This window comes from Canis lupus, chromosome 17, assembly GCF_003254725.2.
Source record: "Canis lupus dingo isolate Sandy chromosome 17, ASM325472v2, whole genome shotgun sequence".
Lineage (NCBI taxonomy): Eukaryota > Metazoa > Chordata > Mammalia > Carnivora > Canidae > Canis > Canis lupus.
Window position 1 is genome coordinate 19,850,214 of NC_064259.1, and position 25,485 is coordinate 19,875,698.

Below are 25,485 nucleotides of genomic sequence, written 5' to 3' on the forward strand. Positions count from 1 at the left end.
AAATAAAATAAAATAAAATAAATAAATAAATAAATAAATAAATAAATAAATAAATAAATGAAATGTCATCAGCAGTTGAATGTCTGCCTTTGGCTCAGGTCAGGATCCTGGGGTCCAGGGATCGAGTCCCACATCATGCTCCCTGCAAGGAGCCTGATTCTCTCTCTGCCTATGTCTCTGCCTCTCTCTCTGTGTCTCTCATGAATAAATAAATAAAATCTTAAAAAAAAATGTTTCAAGCTAAAAGTACAAATATTGGTTAAGTAGCTCTAAATGCTATCTTGACCCTAAAACAAGCAAACAAAATATATCAAATCAAAAAGGGGTAGGGAAGAAAATTTCAGGAAAAAAAAATCTAAAATAAAAGGTAAAAGGCAGGGATCCCTGGGTGGCTCAGTGGTTTGGCACCTGCCTTTGGCCCAGGGCGTGATCCTGGGGTCCTGAAATCGAGTCCCACATTGGGCTTCCAGCATGGAGTCTGCTTCTCCCTCCTGTGTCTCTGCCGCCCCCCCCCTCTATATATATATACTCTCTCTATATATATATATATGTATAATGAATAAATAAATTAATTAATTTTTTTAAAAAAGGTAAAAGGCAGAAGGGGCACCTGGGTGGCTCAGTGGTTGAGCATCACATTGTCATCCTGGGGTCCTGGGATCGAGTTCCGCATCAGGCTCCACACAGGGAGCCTGCTTCTCCCTTTGCCCATGTCTCTGCCTCTCTGTGTGTGTCTCTCATGAATAAATAAATAAAATCTTAAAAAAAGATAAAAATAAAAAAAATTTTTAAAAAAGGTAAAATGCAGAAAGAGCCAAATAAAAGGAAGGAAAGTAGAAACACTAAGTTGTATTCCATAAATTGGAAAGCCTCATTTAAAGAGATGTTAACAGAGGTAACAGCAGAAAATGCAGTTAGCAGCAGGAGGATGGAGTAACAGTGGAGCAAGCAGAGAGAAGAAAGTGAACAGTCAACTGTCACTGGATGTTACCATACAGCGTTCTAGCTCACTTTTGTCTACACTACTATTCAGCCATCTCAACTAAGCAGGACACAGCTGGGCCCTGGAAAGCTAGGGAGAAAAGGATTCCTACAGCAGCCAAATTGCCAATCACACTACAAAACCTCCAGTCATTACTTACATTCATACCTTAGATGAATGCTCAGAAGTTTCCTTATTTTTTCTCTACATTAAATGTAAATTAGAAGCAAAGAGATTTGTAGAGACTGATACTCAGATAATCCCATCACATTTATCAGTGATAAAGGGGACGTGCACACCATCACCACTGCACCACCACCAACAAAAAGCTCAAGAACTGAGAAAGCAGTCATCATCTAAACACATCAGAAGGGACAAACAACCCAGACAGAGCCTCACAATGAGCCCCAAATGCATCAGAGGATGACATCCCTGAGCTATGAAAAATATGTAAATTATAACCAGTGAACTCTATAAAACAAGACGGACAGCCCACATGTAAACTGGTTTCCATTCTGGATGATTAAAATTAAGAAGTGGAGATAGGCTTCAATATCTGAAAATTTTACTTATGTTAAATATCTCATTTTCGAGCCACAATAATTTAGTACCATAAAAATAATGAAACAAGAGCTATTGATGGTAAAGAAAACTATAATTTTGAACATGAAGAAGATAAGGAAACCATATTTTAAATCTATCTGCATGATATAAACATGGTGATTAGTGACCTAGCATGGCTGGTATCTCATCAATCCATATCTGATGTGCAGTGAGCTGGCATTCTGAGCAAACTGACATGTTGGCCCGGGCACACATACTTTGTGCCTCTTGAATACTGGTCACTTGTGTTCCTCCAACAAGTTCAAAAGCAACGTTAAACAAAACAAAACAAAGCAAAACAACTCTGCCATCACCTGGTTCCCTTCCACACTTCACATAATACTAAAATTCGCACTTTTTCACTAACAGAGAATTGCAGTCATTGTAATACTCAATCAACAATTGATATTTGGCAAAATTTTGGCACTTACTATGTGCCAGGTCCCTGCTCTATCTAAATGTAGCAGATTTAATCATAGAAACTTACAGACTCCAGAGTTTCCTACAATGCGGTTTTGATCATCAATTTTCTGTTTTTCAGCCACTTTCTCCAGTACTAATAAAGATGGCAATGCATAGTCTTTAACTTAGGTCACCATCATTAAAAACAGATAAAATTCCAACTTTTTCTTTGTGTTTGAATGAAATATAATTTCATCCATATTACATTATCTTCCTCAGAAAAACACCATGTAGAATTAAGAAAATACTAAGAAATTTCAGTCTAAACAAATAGTATTTTGAGATACCATGTGAAAAACACTCAGAAGAATATTTCTTAAAACTGTTTTACATTGCAGCTGATTTTGAAATGAAGATAAACCAGATAACAGTTGACCAAACATATTATCTAAGACCTTTCTTTAGAATAGTTATATCTCTATCCGGTGAGTCATCCAGGTTTCCAACTTTCAATGTCATGGTAACAGGTAAGAAAAATCACAGAAAATAAATGCACCCCTCAAGTCACTTTGCCCAAAAGATTATGCTTAAACCTGACCAAGTCTCTCTATCTTTCAATTAAAACAAAAAAATGTAGGACACAGTAGGACACAGAAGAACATCATGGGGATGCAATCATCAAACTCTAGTCCATGAGAAATGCTAGAGGACAGATGACCCAGTTTCTTCAACAAAGTAGTTCACAGGGTATCTCAACACTTCATTAAAACCCACAACTTCAACCTCACCTCCCTGAAACCTGCCAGAGTTTCTTACTTGAAGCATGGCACTCTGATCAGTGTACTGTATCCATCACATATGTGCCGCCCATTATAGGATTAGTATATAGACTACAACAAAATAGCTTAGAACAGGGCTATGAAGCTAGACAGCCTGAGCTGAAATCCTAGCTTCGTCCCCTCAGTTAACTCATCTATAAAATGGAGAAAATACCACCTGCTGCTCAAAGAAATTTTAAGCATTCAGTGAGAAAATATATGTAAAGCACTTAGCACAATGCTTAAGGTATGCCTTGGCATATACCTTAGGCAGTTAGTATCTAATGAATGAATAAATGAAAACCATAAACAAAAAAATTTAAATAACTTTTTACCTCCTCTGATGTCATTTAATCTTAATGTCTTTAATCTTGGCAACAGTAAAATGCCAAAATGGCCAACAATAAGAAAAAATTTAGGAAAAATAACTGAACAAACAAAAAAACAGGCTCTAAATTTCTAAATAACTGAGCTTAACTCTAAGCTACTAAGGAAAAGTTTAATCACAAAAATATCACCTGATGGAGAATTATTTTAAAAAGGACTAATTTTGACCAAAACTGGTAAAAATAATCAAATTTATTTTCTAACTAAATACACTCAACATAATCATCTACAAGCAAAATTTTTGATAATATGAAAAACATTTTTAAAAGGCTTTTTAAGGTCAACATTACCGTTCTGAATCTCTTCAGTTTTGTTACTTTATTAAAAAAAAAAAAAGAAATCTAAACAAATTAATTCAATCAGTTTTTCCATCTCAACAGTAGGTGGCATAACTTACATACTCTGAGCCAGTTGCTACGAAGTGATGTGTAGTAAAAATAAAAAAGTTCAATATAGCATCATCCAAAATTCTGAAAACATTAAAACTGTTCAAAAGTCCTGATTTGAAAATACAATCTCTTAAATAATATGAAAGTACTTACATCTCAATTTGTCCAGCATTTTTCCACCACACATGGTTGCTAACATAGCTTTAACTGAAAATACGGTCAACTTGCCTCGGCCCTCACTGCAAAATAAATTATATTAGAAACAATTGCTATATGGAATAACAAAACCAATCAAAGGTATCAGTAAATATCAATCAATTAGTAAACTACCTTTATATGCTATAATATTACCTTGGATTTTTTTTTCCTTTGTAGAATTAAGGCCGCATGTATGTTAGGTAGATAGTATTAAAACTACCTGAATTATTTGGAAAGGACCTTTACATTCTGTAAAGAAATTTCTATTGGCTATGTACACAGAGGTCAAATGGATGAACCAGCAGTAAATTTCCTATCAATTTAGCCCATGAAATTCACAGCTGAGTTGTTTTTAGTATTCAAAACTGAGGCACCACCTGGTTTGAATAATTCAGAAATGTGTCTTCCCATTGTGATAACGACAGTTTCTTGTTATGTACTAAACCTACAGGGTACACAGTGCTATAAAAATTTTATATTACATTCTTTTTTGTTTTCACTGTGACAAGCTTATGTTACTGTGTATTTGTTCTAAGAAGTTTGATTGTATCTATCTCTGATCTTCCCATACCACCACTGTAAGAAAAGTGAAGGGGAAAGGGTAGTAATATTCTTTTATAGCGACTGGAAAGATGAAATATAGAACATACATGAATTATCCAAAATAACACTGCACACCACCTGCAGAGCCAAGGCAATGTCAGCAAGCCCCTCTGACACACATGCCCACTGCTCCATCCACTTGCCATGCCCTGGTTTCACAGCAGATGAAAACTTCACTAGCCAGTTTTTGAAGTCATCACATGCAAACAAACAATGGGCTTTTGTGTTCATTTTATAAAGCTTGTGCTTGTCCCTACCCAGGGACAGTTGGGTAGCTCGGTGGTTGAGCATCTGCCTTCGGCTCATGGTGTGATCCTGGAGTCCTGGGACGGAGTCCCTCATTGCCCCCCACCCCCCACCCTCCCCCGCAGAGAGCCTGCTTCTTCTTCTGCCTATGTCTCTGCCTCTCTCTGTGTCTCTCATGAATAAATAAATAAAATCTTTAAAAATAGATAGATGATAGATAGATAGATAGATAGATAGATAGATAATAAAGCTTGTGCATATAAAGTTTCATAGTAAGAGTAAAATATCTTTTATCTAAAATAATGAGAACTATGTCATCTTGGTTTTGAAAAGCAAGTGTCATCCTATTTATCTTTACTGATGGGATCCTAACAGTGTCTCCCATTTTCCAAAACTTGTAAACAGTAAGATCACACCTGGAAAAGGCAAATGGTCTATAAGCCCAAAGGTTCTCAGTGAAAAGATCTCCAGGAAATACTAATACTTGTTACAGTCTGATTTTCAATTACTACCCCTCATTAAGTTTATTCATAAGAAAAAAACAGGAATCCATGCAATTAGCTAAAATTAGGATGGGTTTTTTTATTTTTATCTTTTAAGGATTTTATTTTTAAGTAATCTCTACACCCAATATGGGGCTCAAACTCACAACCCAGAGATCAAGAGTCACATGCTCTACCAATTGACCCAGCCAGGTGCTCCAAGATGGGTTTTTTTAAATATATAGTTCTTCAGAAATATAGACACTGCTCCACATCTTAATAGCACCTGGCCATATAAGGAGTATGTCTATGTCAAATACTTACTGCACTGTATAAACAACATTAAATAGCTATAAAGAACATCAACTATTAAAAGGAATGGATTTCTAAGACTGATAGAGAACTTTTACAGTGACATGTCTTTTTGTCACCAACCATCTAAATGCCAACTACACTTTTAAGCATGCTCTCTCTCTCTCTTTTTTTAAGATTTTATTTATTTATTCATGAGAGACACACAGATAGAGGCAGAAACATAGACAGAGGGAAAAGCAGATTACCTATGGGGAGCCTGAAGCGGGACTCCATCCCCAGACCCAAGATCACGCCTTGAGCCAAAGGCAGATACTCAACTACTGAGCTACCTACCCAGGTGTCCCAAGCATGCCCTCTTTTATGACACAAATACATATCCCATTGCCAAAGCACGAAGAAGGGAAAAAAGAAAACCTCACCTATTTGTTTTCCCATTTTTCTTCAACACTAAGACATGGGCACAATGCCACAAGCTCTGCCAACAAGATGCACCCACTCTAGACCAAACAGAAAACTATTAGTTTTTAAAAACAGGGACTCCAAAGAGTCCACTGCAAGGATAGCCACACCAGGAGGAGTTATCTTCAGCTTCCTGAGGCAGCAGAGACAGAGATTCCTACATCATGTCCACAGCCCAGCGGCAGTGGTAGAGGGAACACAAGCAGCAATATCTGTGCCCCACAGAGGTGGAGGAGGTGTCTTCATGAGACCAGTTTTGTGACACAATTTTGAAATTCTTTTTCATGGCAGTGTGCTCATCAAGCCCACCTTCCCAATCTTCTCAGAGTCTGTGGGTCATGCATATTCTTTTAACAGATTAGCCAGAGGTGCTTTCTATTGCTTACAGCTAAGAACCCTGATGGATACAGCTTCCATCCTGAAGTGAAGTGGCCCAGAAAGATGAAGCAACAAGAGAGAACATTCCTGCAGTCCAGAGTGTGAGGCGGCATGCCTGACGATCAGCAGAGCAAGAACAAAGAGAAAGTGCTCACGAAAAGCAGATGAAGCCTGGATGCACAGCTACTAACATTTTTTAAGGTGAACGTGCTCAAATGTTTTTTGCAGACACTGATTTCATGATGTGAGACTGTCCAGGGGAAAGTAAAAATTAATCTTAGAAGAGGTTTCCATGGGCAGCCCCGGTGGCGCAGCGGTTTGGCGCCGCCTGCAGCCTGGGGTGTGATCCTGGAGACTCGGGATCGAGTCCCACGTCGGGCTCCCTGCATGGAGCCTGCTTCTCTCTCTCCCTCTGCCTGTGTCTCTGCCTCTCTCTCTGTGTTTATGAATAAATAAATGAAATATTAAAAAAAAAAAAAGAAGAGGTTTCCATAAAAATCAGGATACTGATTACCTTTGGGAGAAGGGGAAGGGGTGACACAGACACACCACACAAGGGGCTCCTGGGTGCTCACTCTACTCTGTCCCTCGGCTGCCAGAGTATCCACATGGGGCATCTGCTTCACTGTGATTCATGACACTGTACTTCATTTTAGGTATATTTCTGTCAGCATTTTCTAATTCTCAATAAAAATTGTTTAGAAAATGAATCCTGGGAAAGTGAGGGTTACCATGACTGGACAAGGCTAAGGGTTTAAGGTGAAAAATGAAGGGAAACACACAGGTTAAAAGATATTTAAGATATATAAACAGCATGCATAAAATCTTTCTGAGGTGCCTGGGTGGCTCAGTCAGTTAAGCATCTGCCTTCAGTTCAGGTCATGATCCCAGGGTCCTGGGATCGAGTCCCACATCAGGTTCCCTGCTCAGTGGGGAGTCTGCTTCTCCTTCTCTCTCTGCCTCTCCCCACCGCTTGTGCTCTCTCTCTCAAATAAATCAATAAAATCTTTAAAAAAAAAAAAAAAGTGAAGGGAAACCCACAGGTTAAAAGACATTTAAGACATATAAACTGCATGAATAAAAATTTTCATAAAATGCATAAAAAGGGGGATCCGTGGGTGGCTCAGCGGTTTAGCGCCTGCTGTTGGCCCGGGCGTGATCCTGGAGTCCGGGGATCGAGTCCACGATGGGCTCCCGGCATGGAGCCTGCTTCTAGCTCCTCCTGTGTCTCTGCCGCTCTCTCTCTTTCTCTATGTCTATCATAAATAAATAAATCTTTTTTAAAAATGCATAAAAAGAAAAAAATACTAAAAATACCAAGACCCAGGCCTATCCTTAAATGTCCATTAGTAGAAGACTGGCTCTTTATGCTTCATAAAAAGAATAAAAAATAATATGTGAAAGATAAAAAATTATATCCAAGATAGATTACTAAATTTAAAAAAGGGGGGGGTCAAAGCATGGAACAAAATAATTGCTGTAATGCTATATAGCATTCTGTGAAAGGATGTTGAAAAAAATAACATTGGTTGTGTCCAGAGTAGAAAGAAGGCAATCAAAGGAAAGCATGGCAGTCTGGGCACTTTTCACTTTATAAGTATTAAATATGCTTATGCTAGAAAAGACAGTTCTCGAGTCAATAATATTAAGACACTAGAAAAAGAACAGCAAACCAAACCCAAAACAAGCAAAAGGAAAAAAAAATATATGCTTAAGAACAGAAATCAATGAAATTAAAAACAGAAAAAATCGAGAAAAATTAATAAAACCAAAAGCTGGTTCTTTGAATAGATCAATAATATTGATAAATCTCTAGCCAAGCTAAGAAAAAGAGAGAGAAGACAGAAATTACCAATATCAAGAATGAAAGAAAAGTTATCAACCATGCATTCTACAAATATGACAGAAATAGGAAATATTATAAAGTCCATAAATTCAACAACTTAAATGAACTGGACAGACACAAATCACTCCTTGAAAAACACCAATCATTAGAGCTCATGCAACAAGAAACAGGTAACTTCAAGAGGCCCATAGTTTAGTTTCTGTGTTCAAACACAGAAACTAAATCTAATTTTTAAGCCTCCAAAAACGAAAATTCATGCAGAGAGATATCTTGGTGAATTCTAAACATTTATTTTTTTTAATTAATTAATTTATTTATTCATGAGAAACACAGAGAGAGAGAGAGAGGCAGAGACACAGGCAGAGGGAGAAGCAGGCTCCATGCAAGAAGCCCGATGTGGGACTCAATCCCGGGTCTCCAGGATCACATCCTGAGCTGCAGGCGGCACTAAACCGCTGTGCCACCAGGGCTGCCCCGGATTCTAAACATTTAAAGAAGAAATAATTGCATTTCTATATTAACTCTTTGAGGGAATAAAAAAAGGAGAAACGCTTCCCAATTCTTTTATGAGACCTGCATAATTTTGATACCAAAAACAATAACCCATTACGACAAAAGATAACTCGGTATCCCTCATGAACGTGGACACCAAAATTCAGATACCTAAACACCACACTGTGCTTGGTATTTTTTAAAAAATTCTCATGTTATTTTAATATGCATCCAGAGCTGAGAACTACCAACACAGAACTTTGAAAGCAATACTAAGACTTTAGCTTTTACTTTGTAAGTAATGATAAATCAAAGGACATAATAAAAGATTAAAGAGAATTAATCATATTGTGATTGTATAACTTTCTGGCTCCAAATCTCATGTTCTTCCTTCAAAGAGAAAAAGTGATAACTCTTCTTGCTGCAAAGAAGAAACTGATGCCACTTATGCAAACAGGAGAGTGTGGCAAAGCCCAACCTACTGGCAAGAGAGCCAGGTCAAACTCAATTCTGTTACTGAAGACTTAACCCACAGTACCCATTGATAAATGCCACATGGCAGGGCTTAGTGGGTACTATGATAATTTACTTGTAAAAATTACTCTAATAGCATTGAAACAACACTTTTTTCCTAATCTTCTAAATGCTTTAGGAACACTCTCCATCCCTTATTTAAACATTCTTTAAATCAGCTCTAATGCAAATATTAGTTCTAGATTCAGAACATCTTATATTCAAATACAAGACAACACTATCCTTCTCAATTGACTTAGATTAGCACTTGTAACCTTTTACACTCATTAGGATTTTTAATAACCTCAATGGCTGGTCTCAGATCAAGCAGTTCACAGACTATTAACAGAAGAGTGCATCACCCCTTAACTAATTACTATCAGTAATATGTGGTCCCTCAACTTGTCATCTCTTAGATCTACTTTCTAACCATTTTCCCATTCACAAGAGCTACAGAGCAATCTCCACACATAATCTCCCACCTACTGCACCATGGATCTTCTGTCTGCATGCTCTTTTGGGGTATGCAAATGTATGTGTGCTTGCAATGCATATTTTATTTGACAGTGAGGGGATATGCATGTATATGTTAATGTGTAACTCAATAGGATAAAGAGAATATATAGGCAAGGTTGAGGGTGTTTTAAGTAAGGGGAAAGGAGAAGTATCTGAAATTAAGAATCATTAGGACCTATAGACAAAGAAATTTGGGAATGATGTTTACTGAGCCCTTATGTTCAAGAATCTGTTTATAAGGGATCCCTGGGTGGCGCAGCGGTTTGGCGCCTGCCTTTGGCCCAGGGCGCAATTCTGGAGATCCGGGATCGAATCCCACGTCAGGCTCCCGGTGCATGGAGCCTGCTTCTCCCTCTGCCTGTGTCTCTGCCTCTCTCTCTCTCACTGTGTGCCTATCATGAATAAATAAAAAATTAAAAAAAAAAAAAGAATCTGTTTATAAGTATATAACTATGCATCCTCAAAATGAGGCTGTAGGTTCAGGTCGGAATTATGAACTAACCTTCCCTACTTAAAAATGCTTACCATCATTTACAACTTTAGGTTCAGAGTTTCAACCCTCGAAAAGTTTACTCATCTTTCAAAAGGAAATACTGATATAAATAACAAATGGTATATTTAAAGATATTTTAAATACTTATTAAAGATACTTATATAAAATCTAATTCAGCATAAATAACCACCCAATAAATTAGTGAAGGGGTATTCTCAGAATTCTTCCTGAAATCATGTTAATTCTATTTTTCTCTTCAAATAGAATCTCAGCTCCTTCCTCTCAACTGTTTGCTTTGTAAACCAAACATCAGCATTTTTTCCTCTGCTCTAAATGCTTTTCTTGGCACTGAGGCTCCTCAGTCTACTTTAAGCCTAACCAAAATTTCCTATAGCCACCCCCAAACAAAGTAAAGGGAAAGTGTCACTATTACTGTGTTTTCTAGTGTTGCATTAGCGTTCCTGCAGTCTTCCTCTACAGAGGCAGCAGAGAAGAACTGCAGGCACTTAGTGCCCTAATAACCTGTGATTATGGCCTTTATCTAATTGATTCTTTCTTTTTGGAAAAACTCATTCTCGATCCTTCCCACCAGACATCTGAATTTAATCTGTATACACTAGTCAAGTTACATTTAAAACTGAAGAGTTAGCTGTCCCTGGCCATGGCATACATAGCCTCACCAACATCCATGTTTTCAGTCCTTTCAATAGAAAATCCAAGTTCATCCCAGAATCAGTATCCTTCAAACAGGATTCAGAGAAGATATTTAACCGGGTTTTATCATACAAAAAAAAAAAAAAATATGACTCAACTTAAAATCTGGCCTATGATACCCGCAAAGTTGATTAGCAGGTCAATATTTAAGAAGTTAAACACAACAGTGTATATTAAGGGATCCCTGGGTGGCGCAGCGGTTTGGCGCCTGCCTTTGGCCCAGGGCGCGATCCTGGAGACTCGGGATCGAATCCCACGTCGGGCTCCCGGTGCATGGAGCCTGCTTCTCTCTCTGCCTGTCTCTGCCTCTCTCTCTCTCTCTCTCTCTCTGTGTGTGACTATCATAAATAAATAAAAATTAAAAAAATTAAAAAAAAAAAACAGTGTATATTAACCCCTACATAAAGATACTAAAATGAAAGTACAAACAGGTAGTATTTGTTGAAGATGATGAGAGAGAGGAAACATGTTATTTTAACCCCACCCAAACGGTCTCTCCAGGGAGCACCCTCCCTCAAAAAGAAACATCATGCTTCTCTTTCTCAGACTTCCCTGCATGATTCACTTCTATAGACCTATCATTTTACAGTCTGACAATAAACCATGCACACGACTTCTAAAAAAGAATTCTTATTATCCAATACTGAGAAAACACCATGATTAGCTCTGTGCCAAGCTAAGCAGACAGTGAGTCACCCTGAATAAACATTGTTATGTTTTAACATGCAGCTACCTTCAGCAACCTCTGCAATCCTCACCTGTGCCCCCGGACAGGAGTTTGTTCATTTCAGTTTAGCAAAGTCTCAAATTCTATTTTTTAAAAAATATTTAAACTAACCTAATCTGGATGGTGTTTATAGCTGTGAACTATCTAATAAGAACTTGCTATTAAAATTAATATTTTTGAAAACAAGACTACAGGAAATATTTTTTACTTAAGAAAACAAGCTGTTTCTACATCTTTAGCAAGCAATTGTGGATGCTACCAACCATAAAATAGTACTTCTCACATAAAAATAGACTTCTACTTTAGAAGCACTATTACTAGTCCAATTATCACATGTATCTAAAAGTAATAACATTTCTTTGATTTTCAGAAACTCATATTTTCCAAATTAATCTTAATTTACAGAACTTCACAGTGAATGGATTATGCAATAATCAACTGCAAATCAAGAATCCACTTGGCAAATGTCAAATAGTTTAATCAAGCAAAATCAGAATATTATTCAATTTTATCACAATCAGAATGCCTGCTAATTTTCATTTCAACCTTACAAATATTTATTAAGAATTTAGCATTGTTTTTACTGAGGAATCAAAGAAATATAAGGTAGAGTCTCTGCTCTGAAGGGCTTTCAATCTTATTTGTACACTTATGAAGCAGCTCAGATCATTATATAATTTAAGGTCAAAATGATACAATTTTTATTAAAAGGAATGAAAATGGGGTGATTATAAAGCTACACAGTAGGTAAAAACTTGATGGGGTGGCGGTTGGAGTGTGTCTGTGTGCGTATGGTTAGAGGGAGGAATGAGTATGTCATGTTGGAAAAATTGAAAAGTGCCTCAAGTAGCTTACTTAGACCTTGACATGAGCAGGGAATTAAGGACTGATACTATTAGAACTGAGGAGTAGGCATCTCGTTCAAAAACCACAGGGAATTCTGAAAGGTTCTCCAGTGAGAAGTTACATGATGAAATCAGGATCTTAATCAGATTAATTTGGAAGTACTGAATAGACTAGCAAAGTCTCTATAACTACCTCTCTCCTCACTTTCAGAATGAAAAAAAGCAAGAGAAAAGTAACACTCAGAAAAAGTATGCCCTTTCTTGCCTTTTATTTAAAAAAAATTATATATATAAAGGAAACAGTAAGATAAGACCAAAATAATATGCAAAAAAATTTTTTTTCTGAAAGAGTTACTAATGGTGAAACCCTTGCAGGTCTGCAATCATCATGCTTGATGATTTCTTGAAAATTAGCATGAACTCATGACTTCTCTTGAAAGAAAAGCTACAAAATAAAGAGTAAGTGATGGGAAGAGTAATAAGTAAACTTCAAGTTCACTCATTTCTGCTCTATAAATAATCCTGCCACCAAGTACTGAGACTGTGGCTCAGTGAACTGGCTTTGGTGACATCACATCTCGACACCCACATGACACCCACATGGCAGTGTAGGGGATGTAGCATAAGCAGGTGGGCTGCCCTCCTCCTCTTCTACCAGGGCAGCCATTTTCAGTTTCTCTCCATTTTACATTCCCCTTAGATTTCACCTTTTTAAAACATCCAAAACCCCTATCTCATTTTCTACCAACCCCTGGAAATTTCCTAGAAGAGCTATGCTCACATCCTTTTAAGAGCTAAACGTGCTGCTACTGTGAGCATCAAACTCTTCCCACTCAGCCCTACTTCTCTCCTACTTGTATTTGGCTACATTTTTTCCTGCCATACTGAATCCATCTGAGAACACACAGAGATAATAGTAAATACTGTATATAAATACATGAAGTTTTTATGCCTCCCAGTATATACTTTTATTTAAAAATCATTAATGAAGAAGACTGTAAACTAATATTTCTTTAGCAATGTCCATTCCATAATATGCTAGCTGGGCATATTCAGAATTTAAGGAATACAATTGCTTTATTTAAAATAAAATTGTTTTTGGTTTGTTTTTTTATATTGTTTTGTTTTTAGCATTCAGTATTTAAGAGAAACCGATGGAAACTTTTAAATATATCCAAATTAAGTTGTTAAAGCAAGATTTAAAAATCGTTCTTAGCCAGGGCACCTGGGTGGCTCAGCGGCTGAACATCTGCCTTTGGTTCAGGTCATGATACCAGGGTCCTGGGATCAAGTCTCAATTCAGGCTCCCTGTAGGGAGTAAATATAGGGATCAAGTCCTGATTCAGGCTCCCTGTAGGCAGTCTGCTTCTCCCTCTACCTATGTCTCTGCCTGTCTCTCTGCATCTCTCATGAATAAATAAATAAAATCTTAAAAAAAAAAAAGTTCTTAGCCATATTGCCAAACTACACAGCAACTTTTTCTATATTTACTCATCATAAATTATATACATAAAACTCTTTACACTAAAGAAATCTTTAGATTGTTCAAAGTAGCAACAGTGTTTTATACTATTATACTGTTACTTAGATGATAAACAATAACCCCGAGCCTTCCGTTGATAAGTTCAACACTGATATATTTTGAATTTTAGCCAAACCTAGTTTCATTAGACATATGATTTTTTATAGGTTTATTTCATTTAAGGTGTAATTTCATTACATTCCAAGCAGTAGTACTTATTAGAGCAAAAACCTGGGCAAGAAAATGGTATTATAACACAACAGAATGTGTGCACTGGAATATTTACACATGAAATAATGACACTTGAGGTTTACTTCAAAAGAAGCCAAGGAAAAGGGGAGGGTAGAGGAGAATAGCCTGGGGACACAGATGAAATAAAATCAGTGATGTACTGTAATTACTGAAGCTGAGTGATAGATACCTTGAGTTTTATTACCATATTCTTTCTATGTTTGTATATATTTGAAATTTTTCATTAGAAAACATTTTAAGAGGGGTACTTTGGTAGTGCAGTTAAATGTCTGACTCTTGACTTCAGCTCAGGTCATGATCTCAGGGTCATGAGATTAAGCCCCACATCAGGCTCTGTGCTGGGCATGGAGCCTATTAAGATTCTCTCTCTCTCCCTCTGCCCTAACCCACCTCCCCTCAAAAAAAAATTAAATTAAATTAAAATAACCCCCCCGTGATCATGGTATCTCCCCTGCCAGGTAAGCCAGTCGGAGAAGGACAAACATTATATGTTCTCATTCATTTGGGGAATATAAATAATAGTGAAAGAGAATATAAGGGAAGGGGGAAGAAATGTGTGGGAAATATCAGAAAGGGAAACAGAACGTAAAGACTGCTAACTCTGGGAAACGAACTAGGGGTGTTGGAAGGGGAGGAGGGCGGGGGGTGGGAGTGAATGGGTGACGGGCACTGGGGGTTATTCTGTATGTTAGTAAACTGAACACCAATAAAAAATAAAAAAAATAAAATAAAATAAAATAACCCCCCCAAAAGAAAACATTTTAAGAAAAAAATATCCTAAGAAAGTAAAAAGTCAGGGGTGCCTGGGTAGCTCAGTTGGTTAAGTGGAAGCCTTTGGCTCAGGTCATAATCCCAGAGTCCCAAGATCAAGCCCTGAATCAGGCTCCCTACTCAGTGAGGAATCTGCTTCTCCCTCTCCCCCTCACCCTGCTCATGCTGTCTCTCTTTCTCAAATAAATAAATAAAATATTTTTTAAAAAATGTAAAAAGTCAAGCTACAAATAAATAGAAGATATGTACAACATGTGTAAGCAAGAAAGGACCGTTACCTGGAATCTATGAAGAGCCCTTATATCAGCACAAAAGAAGAAAAAATATACTAGAATCATGGGCAAAAGACAAAGAGGCATTTCATAGAAGTAATATATTTGGCCAAGAAACACACAAAGACATGCTTGATAATCAAGAAAATGCAAATCAGGACAACAATGAGATGTCATTTAACAAAAACTGGAAAGTCTGACAACTCTAAGGCATACAGAAAGAACGTGGATCAAAAGGATCTCTTATGCATTGGTACAATTTGTTAAAATAATATGATACTATCCTCTAAAACTGAATTTCATGTACATCCCCCACCAAATCAGCAATTCCATTCCTCAGGATAGGACTAAAAGAGCAGTTTAACACACTTATATGCATGCACCAGGACATACATATAAGAACATTTCAGGCAGTGTTGTTTCTTAGAACAAGAACCCGGAGAAAATAAAATGTATAGTAACACAACAGAACTTTACACGACAGTGAAAATTACTGAACTATAGCTACATGAAACATGAATGAATCTTTAAAAGATATTACTACATGAAGAAAGTAAATCAGGTAATAGTACAGATAGCATGACTTTTTTTTTTACAATTGGTAAAAATGTTTAAAATTAATACTGTGTTTATGCCTCTACATGTGGGAAAAAACTGTTCTTTAAGAAGAACAAGATAACATAAAATCAGAATCAGGTTCACCTTAGTTATGCGTAGGTCAATGGGATGGGACAAGAGAGATAAGTGTTAAGTTACTGCTAATGTTCAAGTTCCCAGGTTAGATACTGGGGCTCATGATGTTTATTATTTATAAGAATGGATGAGGCAAGAAAACACATACAGAAAGACCTGTTAGAAGCCATGGTAGCAGTTCAGGGAGCAGATGATGGTGGCAGGCTGGGTAGTAGCTGTGGGGCTGTAGTGACATACACAGATTTGAGAGATTCAAGAGATAGAAATGACAGATCTTGGTAACTGACATGGATGTGAAGCTGAGAGAGAAGGAAGGGTGTAAGTCATTCTTACAGGTTTCAGATTTAAGGAGCTGAATGCAGGGAAGGCCACGTAACAGGAAAGGGAGCCCCAAGTTTAGCCGCACTACAAAGAATTTCATGGTGGACACATGGTCATCTCCCTCATATAGAGTCCAATCACCCTCCACTGTGAGGCAACATGTAGTGAGGGTGAGAATTTAATCACCCTCTGCTCCAGAGACACAAATCCTGATCTGTTTGAGCTAAAAAGTATAACGTCTGCACAAGCATGGCCCAAATACACGTGTCTGGAGGGAGGCTCAGAAAGAAACCGGCTCTCTCCAGCTACCTAGACTTGAAAGAGGAAGCATGGAATAGCTGACAGCAGGCATTTTTTGAAGTAGCAAAAGGATGAAGCTGAGATAAGAGGAACACAAAACCACAACCACTACGAAGAGAAGAATTGAAGCCAGAGCTCTGATGCAAGCCAGATTGAGGGCTGGCCTGCCTCTGGGCTCCTCAGTGATGTGAGCCTATATTCCTGTTACTGCAAAAGCCCATGTGAGTAGGTTTTCTACTGCTTGCAACTAGAAACACCAACCTAATACTACAGATGTCAAAGATGGAAAGGCAGTTTGTAAATCACAAGCCCTAAACAATGAAATTGGCTCAACTGATAAAGAGTGAGGGAGATTTCCTGTCCCTCATGCTGGAAGTTTCAATATCCCTGCTCTTAAAAAAAAGAAGAAACAGTTGGTCACAGCATCCTCTGTTGTACCTTCAGACCAGACCACATGACTACCGATACTGTCATACTGAGGACCCGGTAAGGAAAAAAATAAGCCTATCCAAATGTTTTGACTATTCCTCACAGCTTCTACTAATGTCCTACACAAAGATGCTTACATTACTGTTCTCTGTGGTTTTAGTTGTCAAATATAAAATATTTTAAACCCTTGGCATTAAAAAGATTAATTCCTAATTAAATACACACTTAAAGAGAAGTCTAGATCCTATTTGTTCCTTAAATAGTTTTACAGTCTTATAATCCATTATAATGACCAGAAAACAACCTGGCCAAAAATTTGACTGTGAATTTGGAGGTGAGGTGACTTAAGGATAATTAAAGAAGTGTTGCATTCAAATTTTAACTCAGGAATCATGAAATATGAAACCTGAAAAGATTAAGTAAAGTCAGTAACTAGATATTCTGTATATCAAAAGGACTCTCCAGTCTAAGTAATAAAGAAGCCAATCAATAAAAAGACTAATATTTGAAATATTTCACAACAAAATGCTATGATTTTCACAAATAAAACCCCATAACCAGATCCTTTCATTTTTCCAGGACATGAAAGCCAATTTCAAATTACTGAAGAGGAAATCAAGATATTATCACAAATATATATATATTTTCATATATATATAAGATTTCTAGGTTAACAATGATGTGAGCATTGATTCTGATGCCCATGGCCAAAGTTTTCAACAGGATATTATGATATGAGAATTACCAAATTTACCACTGACCTACTACTGCCCTTCCTCTTCTAAACTCACTCATCTTTTTTTGTTTTTCCTAGTTCTCTGCAGTGTACTCATCTACTGATCTGTCTTCATATGATTTATGTTTGCTTATTCTTTTCCTTTGTCTCTATCTGGATGTGTCCAGCTGTCTGTAACTATGTACCAGAACACCTCTGCATCTTCTCCTCTGGTTGGTCTTCCCATTGTCTCTTGCTATCTCTTTACTCTTCCCTCTCCTTCGTTCCTTACCCATAGTATTTAACTTATTTGAGATGATTATGGAATCAAAGTTTATAATCTCTGCTTTATCATTTTTAAACAGTAACATGACTTTTATTTCTGATTTTGTAAAAATATTGTTTCTTGAATTAATCTGTGTTGCACAACCTTAATTGATTTACTCAGTGAATTAGTGTCATGATAAGGTGCTGCTTATTCACCACAAAATAACCATTTTTACTAAGGGTCTTCAAATCAAAAGAGTCATTCTTTGAACAGTATAAAATCAACCTTACGGATTCACTAATCTAAATTACTAAAAAAAAAAAAAAAAAAAGGGATGCCTGGGTGGCTCAGCAGTTGAGTGTCTGTCTGCCTTTGGCTCAGGGCATGATCCCAGTTCAGGGATTTAGTCCCACATCAGGCTCCCTGTGAGGAGCCTGCTTCTCCCTCTGCCTGTGTCCCTGCCTCTCTCTGTGTTTCAAATAAATAAATAAATAAATAAATAAATAAATAAATAAATAAATCTTTAAAAAATAAAAAATAAATTACTAAAAAAAGGGCATTCAAATTCTGGGATTTAGGTCTAATATATACTCTTATTTTAAAAATTCAAATTTCCCAAAATAATGTTTTATTAAATGGATAGAATATCTAATTAGATAACATCTTATAAAATTGGATAACATAAAAAAAAATTGGATAACATCTTATAAAATGTGAATTGAGTACCTACACTGTGATTTGACTTTGACAATTGCAGACTTTTATCATTAATTCAGTCTTCAATATTATAAAGTGTAATGAGTAACATTTTACAAATATATAAACTGAAAGTAGGTTTACAGAAAGGAAAAAAAAAGCAGAAAGAATTAACCCATCCAAATTGGATGACCAACATTATAGCAGAAATAAAAAACCTAAACTCTTGGTTCCTGGAATATAAACATTAACTTCCGTGGTTCCATCATTTATTATTTCTTTTCATTTTTTATAATACTAACTTCACTCTCCATGAATACAAAAACATCAAATCATTTCTGTTTTAATTTGTAGTACATTTAAATAGTTTTCTTCTAGTGTTATGAAGTGTATAAACAATGTTCTATACTGAAAAAAATTAAAATAGTACCCTAGACATAATGAGAAGAAAGTAAGAGTAGAGAGTCAAGGGGCATTTATTATTACAGAGTAAAGAAAGGTTAGCTTTAAGGTCAAATAGAATACCTCATAGTCAAATTCATAACTTAGCTATACTTCTCTGAATAGAGAACAGCTATACTATAGTACTTATAATTTTACCAAACAATATGTCTCAGTGTTGTGATTTTCCATAATTTTATAAAATTTAATATGTGACATGCCCAAGGACAGTAAGTCACACTGGCATCTAACGAGTATTTAGAAGGAATTTACATAAAATAACTTCCCTTTTAACTGTGATTCTAAGTTGACAGCCCTCAGCAAGGCAATCTGGAAGAAGGATGACTAAGGGACAAACATTCTTAAAATGAAGTAAGCATGCAAGGTACTAGCCTGTCATATGCAGCAATCATAAAGTTGAGGAGGAGGCTGATAGACTGCTCCACACTGATTTGGTGAGTAGAAGGAAGGCGCTTATTCAGCTGGTAGTAGAGAGAGGAGATGACTGTTTCGAGGCGGGACACACTGATCTCAGTGCTATGGTCCAGTGTATTAAGGCCATTGTCTCGGAAGGCTTCAATCATGTTCCAGATATCAACAAGATGGACTAAAACACAAAGAAAATAAACAGTCAACAATTTAAAAGTTTTAATTCATCAGAAAGGTCTAAGAACTTTTCATTTATTTACATCTAACAGAATACTGAAGGGTGGCAAAATAAGATCCCCAAATACAAAATATGCCACTTTAGCATAAGGATTATTTTGAGCTAAAGACACCTGAAGAACAGCAGGTGCCAAGAAGGTCATGCTAAACTCCTTTTTCTTTCTGAAAGCAGGAAATAAACTCCCAAGTGAAAGATGCCCTCCCTATTCCAAAAGGAAAGAAACATTCTTATCCCTGAAGACAGTGAAATGAGGCCAAGAGAAATCTGTACGGGTTTGATTAAAATAACCTCTATCTTCCTTGAGACTCCCCATATATTTTAGTTATTTTCCACAATCCCTACTCCTTCTTCCCTAATATATCAGCACTTAGGCTTCGTCCCTCCTTCGGGTCTTTACTTTGCTATGGGGGCTCCCAGGTACATGTAAAAATCTGTGTGCTCTTCTGCTAATCTACCTATGTCAATTTAACTGTCAGGCCTAACCAGAGACCTTAAGAGGGTAGAGGTAAAGTTTTGCCTCCCCTACAATATATATATTTCAAAATATATATATTGTGAAATTTAACAGAACATCAGAGACAAATTCACAAGCTTAGTGGGAAGTATTAAGTATTAATACATTTCTCTCAGTATGTGGTAGAGCAAACATACAAGCATAAATACAGATGTAGACAATCAAACTTTACAACTGGCAAAGTAGGTATAATGGGCACAACATGAAATCCTGCCCCTAGTGTTTAGAGAATATACTCTATTTTCAAGACCACAAACATCATGTATGAAAATTGACCTTATCCTGAGTCATAAAGCTGATCTTGGCAAATTTCAAAGGATTCAAGTCATTTCAAACATGCTCTTTGATCAAAATGAAATTAAGTTACCAATTATCAAAAAGACCACATTCAGAAATGAAAAAACAGGGATCCCTGGGTGGCGCAGCGGTTTGGCGCCTGCCTTTGGCCCAGGGCGCGATCCTGGAGACCCCGGATCGAATCCCACATCGGGCTCCCGGTGCATGGAGCCTGCTTCTCCCTCTGCCTATGTCTCTCCGCCTCTCTCTCTTTCTCTCTCTGTGACTATCATAAATAAATAAAAATTAAAAAAAAAAAAAAAAAAAAGAAATGAAAAAACACAGTACTAGGCAATGTCCTTAATCTGATTAAAGATATTTACAGAAAACTGGGATCCCTGGGTGGCGCAGGGGTTTGGCGCCTGCCTTTGGCCCAGGGCGCGATCCTGGAGACCCGGGATCGAATCCCACATCGGGCTCCCAGTGCATGGAGCCTGCTTCTCCCTCTGCCTATGTCTCTACCTCTCTCTCTCTCTCTGTGACTATCATAAATAAATAAAAATTTAAAAAAAAGATATTTACAGAAAACTACAGCAAACATATTACTTAATAGTAAATGTTGAAAGCCTTTCCTCTGATATTGTGAATGAGATAAGAAATGCCCACTATCGAATATAAATTGGTACTGTAACTATGGAAAACAAGAAGGAGGTTCCTCAAAAAATTAAAAATAAAAATACCACATGAATCAGTAATTCCATTACTGGGTATTTGCCCAAAGAAAATGACACTAATTTGAAAAGATACATGCACCTCTTTGTTTACTGCATCATTATTTACATTAGTCATTATACAGTAACAACCCAAGCATCCACTGATGGATGAATAAACAAAGAGGATGTGGTATACATATAGAATGGAAGATTATTCAGCCATATAAAAAGAATGAGATTTTACCATTTGCAACAACATGGATGGACATAGAGGGTATCACACTAAGTGAAATAAGTCACACAGAGAAAGACAAATAACATATGATTTCACTTATATGTGGAATATAGAAAACAAAAGAACACATAAACAAAAAACCAGAAACAGGCCCCTAAATACAAAGAACTGGTCATTGCCAGAGGGAGGGGGTAAGGGGATGGACAGAATGGGTGAAGGGGAATGAGAGATACAAGCTTCTAGTTATGGAATGAATAAGTCATGAGAATAAAAAGAAAAGCATAGGGAATACAGTCAATGGTACTGTAATAGCATTGTATGGTGACAGATGGTAGCTACATTTGCAGTAGGCATAGCTAACACACAGAGTTGTAGAATCACTATGTTGTATATGTGAAACAAATGTAACATTGTGTATCAACTATACTTCAATTAAAAAAAAAAAAAGAAATGGGGCATCTGTACGGCTCAGTTGGTTAAGCATTCAACTGTTGATTTTAGCTCAGGTCATGATCTCAGGGTCCTGATGGGCTCCATGCTCAGCAGGGAGTCTACTTGAGTTTTTCTCTGCCTCCCTCTGCCCCTCCCCTTGCTCACACACCTGCGTTCTCTTTCTCTCTAAAATAAATAAATAAATCTTAAAAAAGAAATGCTCACTATTATCATTTCTATTGTACTTTGGGTCCTAACCAATATAAATAAGCAGTAATTATCCATGTGAATTTCAGAAATGAAGAAATATAGCTGTCATTATTCAGAAATGACAAAATTCTACACATAGAAAATCAGATTCACTAGATAAATTACTAAAACTGATATTTGAGTCTAGAATTATTGCTATATATAAAACATAAAAATTACTATATTTCTATTAGCAACAGAAAATGAAATTTTAAAATATTATTTATAATAGCATAAATTATCAAAGATTTAGGAACAAATCCAATGGAAGAACTGTAATGTCTCTATGAAAAAAATAAATCTATAAATATCAATTCTCCCCAACTTAACCTATAGATTCAGTGCAGTCCCAACAAAATGCCACAGGGCTGTATGTTAAAAGGATAAATTTTACTATATATAAATTATACCTTAAAAAAAGAAATAAAGATGGAAAAATCCTAGCAGAGTTCTTTGCTTCATTTTGTTTGTTCTTAGTAGAAATTGATAATCAGATTCTAAAATTTATATGAAAAAAATAAAATAAAATAAAGTTTATATGAAAATAAATGTAAAAGGCCAAAAATGTCCCAATCTTAAAAAGAAAAACAACAAAGTAGACAGACTTGCTCTATTTGATGTTAAGATTTACTACAAAAGGAGGTACCTGGGTGGCTCAATTAGTTAAGTGTCCAACTCTTGATATTGTATCAGCTCAGGCCATTATCTCTGGGTCAGAATCGAGCCCTGAGTTGGGCTGCCTGCTTAACATGGAGCTTAAGATTGTCTCTCTCCCTCTCCTCTGCCCTGACCCCCACCCCAAACTCTCACTCTCTCTCAAATAAATGAGTAAATCTTTTTAAAAAAGACTTTTTATAAAGCTATAATAGTGGTTATTGATAGGACAAACAGACCAACGGAACACAGAGTCCAAAAGCAGTTCTCATACATGGAAACTGCTATGAAAATTTTTACATATTTCTCCTAATGAGTATGAGGAAAGATTTTTGGGCAGTGAAGAAAAAAGGATGGCCTTTTCAATAAACAGTATAGGGACAACAGAACATACACGTGGACAAAACTAAAATTTTACTCCTAAACTGTACACCCACAAACAAAAAAATTCAACGCTGATTAAAAAGAATCAAATGTGACAAAATAAAACTTCTAGAACAATGCATCTTTTACTATACATTACTAATGCCAATAGCCTGGGTTCAGACTCTCAACACTCCACACACAGACTGCTGGTTCCCAAGAAACAGGAAGAATTATTAAAATTGTAGTTGTCAATTATTAAAATTGACAGTGGTTTTACCACAACCCACAGAAATATTTTTTTTTTAATTTTTTTTATTTGTGATAGTCATACAGAGAGAGAGAGAGAGAGAGAGGCAGAGACACAGGCAGAGGGAGAAGCAGGCTCCATGCACCGGGAGCCCGACGTGGGATTCGATCCCGGGTCTCCAGGATCACGCCCTGGGCCAAAGGCAGGCGCTAAACGGTTGCGCCACCCAGGGATCCCCAGAAATATATTTAAATCAACACACACACACTCTTCTAGATATATAAAAAAAAAAGTTTCACAAAATACTTTTAACCTTATCACATAATTTGTGTTCTGATTTTTTTTTCCTTCTCTTTTTTTCTCTATTACATGTTTTAAATTCTGGCTACAGCTCATCAAAATGATTTCATGAACCATTAATGGGTTACAACCCATAATTTGAAAAACAATGCTTTAGGAAACCGGAGACTTCAGTCCAGCATGACATGGTAAACTCTCTAAAGAGAATTTCATGCAAGGATTTTTGAGTAACACTTAAAGTAGGGTTGAAGTATTTAGATGTTAAAGTGACTTACCCAACATCACATGCTTATAGTAAATGTCAAAACCAGGACTAAAACTAAGATTTTTCCAATTCAAAAGCCAATGTTCTTTCCATTACACAAAATAGTTTTTCATTAATACACATACACATGCGCACACACACACACACACACAAGAAAAATACAATAATTCTGTCATAAGTTAATCTTCATGGAAATTAAGAGAGGAAGATTTTATATGCCTGTGTGCATGTGTATGCATATACATACATACACATATATTTCATTTACTTATAAGTAGCAATTCTCATAATGATTACTTATAAAAAAAAAAAGGCTGATTTGTGTTGTATTCACTTTAATCAAGAAAATTAACTTACTACGCTTCCATTAAAATACTGTTTTTCTTTTCTTCCAGAAGCTGATTATCATACTCATTTTGTATTTTTTTTTTGTATATTTTTTAAACATAGAAAGGTGAGAAGGAGAAATCAATTCTCTCATTTAAAGAACATTAATACTGTGCCACCCTCAAAACCAGTTACATTATTGTATTTGGGCAAACATTTTGAAGGACACACAGAGTAAAATGAGTTCTTTCCGTGACTAATTTTTACATTTTAATAAACACTTAGGACAAAAAAAATTTAATTAACATTACAATATGACTAAAAGATACTAAAACCTTTTAGTTTTGAGAGCACTATGCAGCTATCACAGAAATTAGCTGAAATGACTTACGGTTGCATCGTTTTTGTACAAATCGTAATTTGCAAGCTGTTCTATAAGTTGATAGCCGTATGACATCAAAATTCTGAGCACCTGAAAAAAGTACAAACAAGATGTTCAGCTGGATTTACCACGGAATTTCTAAATGCTGGGAAGTGACTCTTTTCCACAGCATGTACACAGGCTATATCTAACATGTCAACTAGGTCTTCTTCTGAGAAAACAAAAGGGATAAGGAAAGGTTAGTAGTGCCCACTCTGTGCTCAGGACCATGCTAGCAGTTTTGCCTACATTATCCTGTCTGCCAGCCTAACAAAAATTCTAAGGGAGAACATTCATAACTTCAGCGAATCTTCCCTTTTCTACTACTTCTGTGGGAAATACGAGGAAAACTAATGTGAGCAGCTGGGAAAGGAAAGTCCTATCCCCATCAACTAAACAGAAAGAGTACTAATCTGATGGATCAGACTACAGGACAGTTATCAGGCCTTGTCTGCTCATGGAGAAGGTATAGGAAAAACTCAGTGCCCGTGGTATGTAACTCACTCTCTTCAGATGCTTCCTCCGGTAAAGCCAGATCTAGGTACTGCATAATGAAACAGGGCAAATATCACAAATGTCCAAAGTGAACCAGTTGAAGAAAACGGGAAACTCTGCAAGCTCCAGCCCAGTTTGCCAGACATCTCCACTTTAAGGTTTTAGGTGCTAGTCAAGATCCAAGTATCACTCTGTTTTCCTTTGTCATTTTTTTCCCTATGAAAATACATCCCTCT

General features: G+C 36.6%; 1 protein-coding gene across 17 annotated transcripts in view; it reads right to left on the reverse strand.

The window, feature by feature from the left end:
- DTNB (dystrobrevin beta) overlaps positions 1 to 25,485 on the reverse strand; it is a 244,793-nt gene that overhangs the window by 182,895 nt on the left and 36,413 nt on the right. For all 17 annotated transcript variants that reach the window (XM_035700347.2, XM_049095321.1, XM_049095322.1 and 14 more), the window contains exons 3-5: positions 24,725 to 24,805; positions 19,482 to 19,695; positions 3,735 to 3,820 (exon numbers count right to left, since the gene is read on the reverse strand). In XM_035700347.2, the coding sequence (XP_035556240.1) occupies positions 3,735 to 3,820; positions 19,482 to 19,695; positions 24,725 to 24,805 (381 nt within the window). The remainder of the gene's footprint in view (positions 1 to 3,734; positions 3,821 to 19,481; positions 19,696 to 24,724; positions 24,806 to 25,485) is intronic.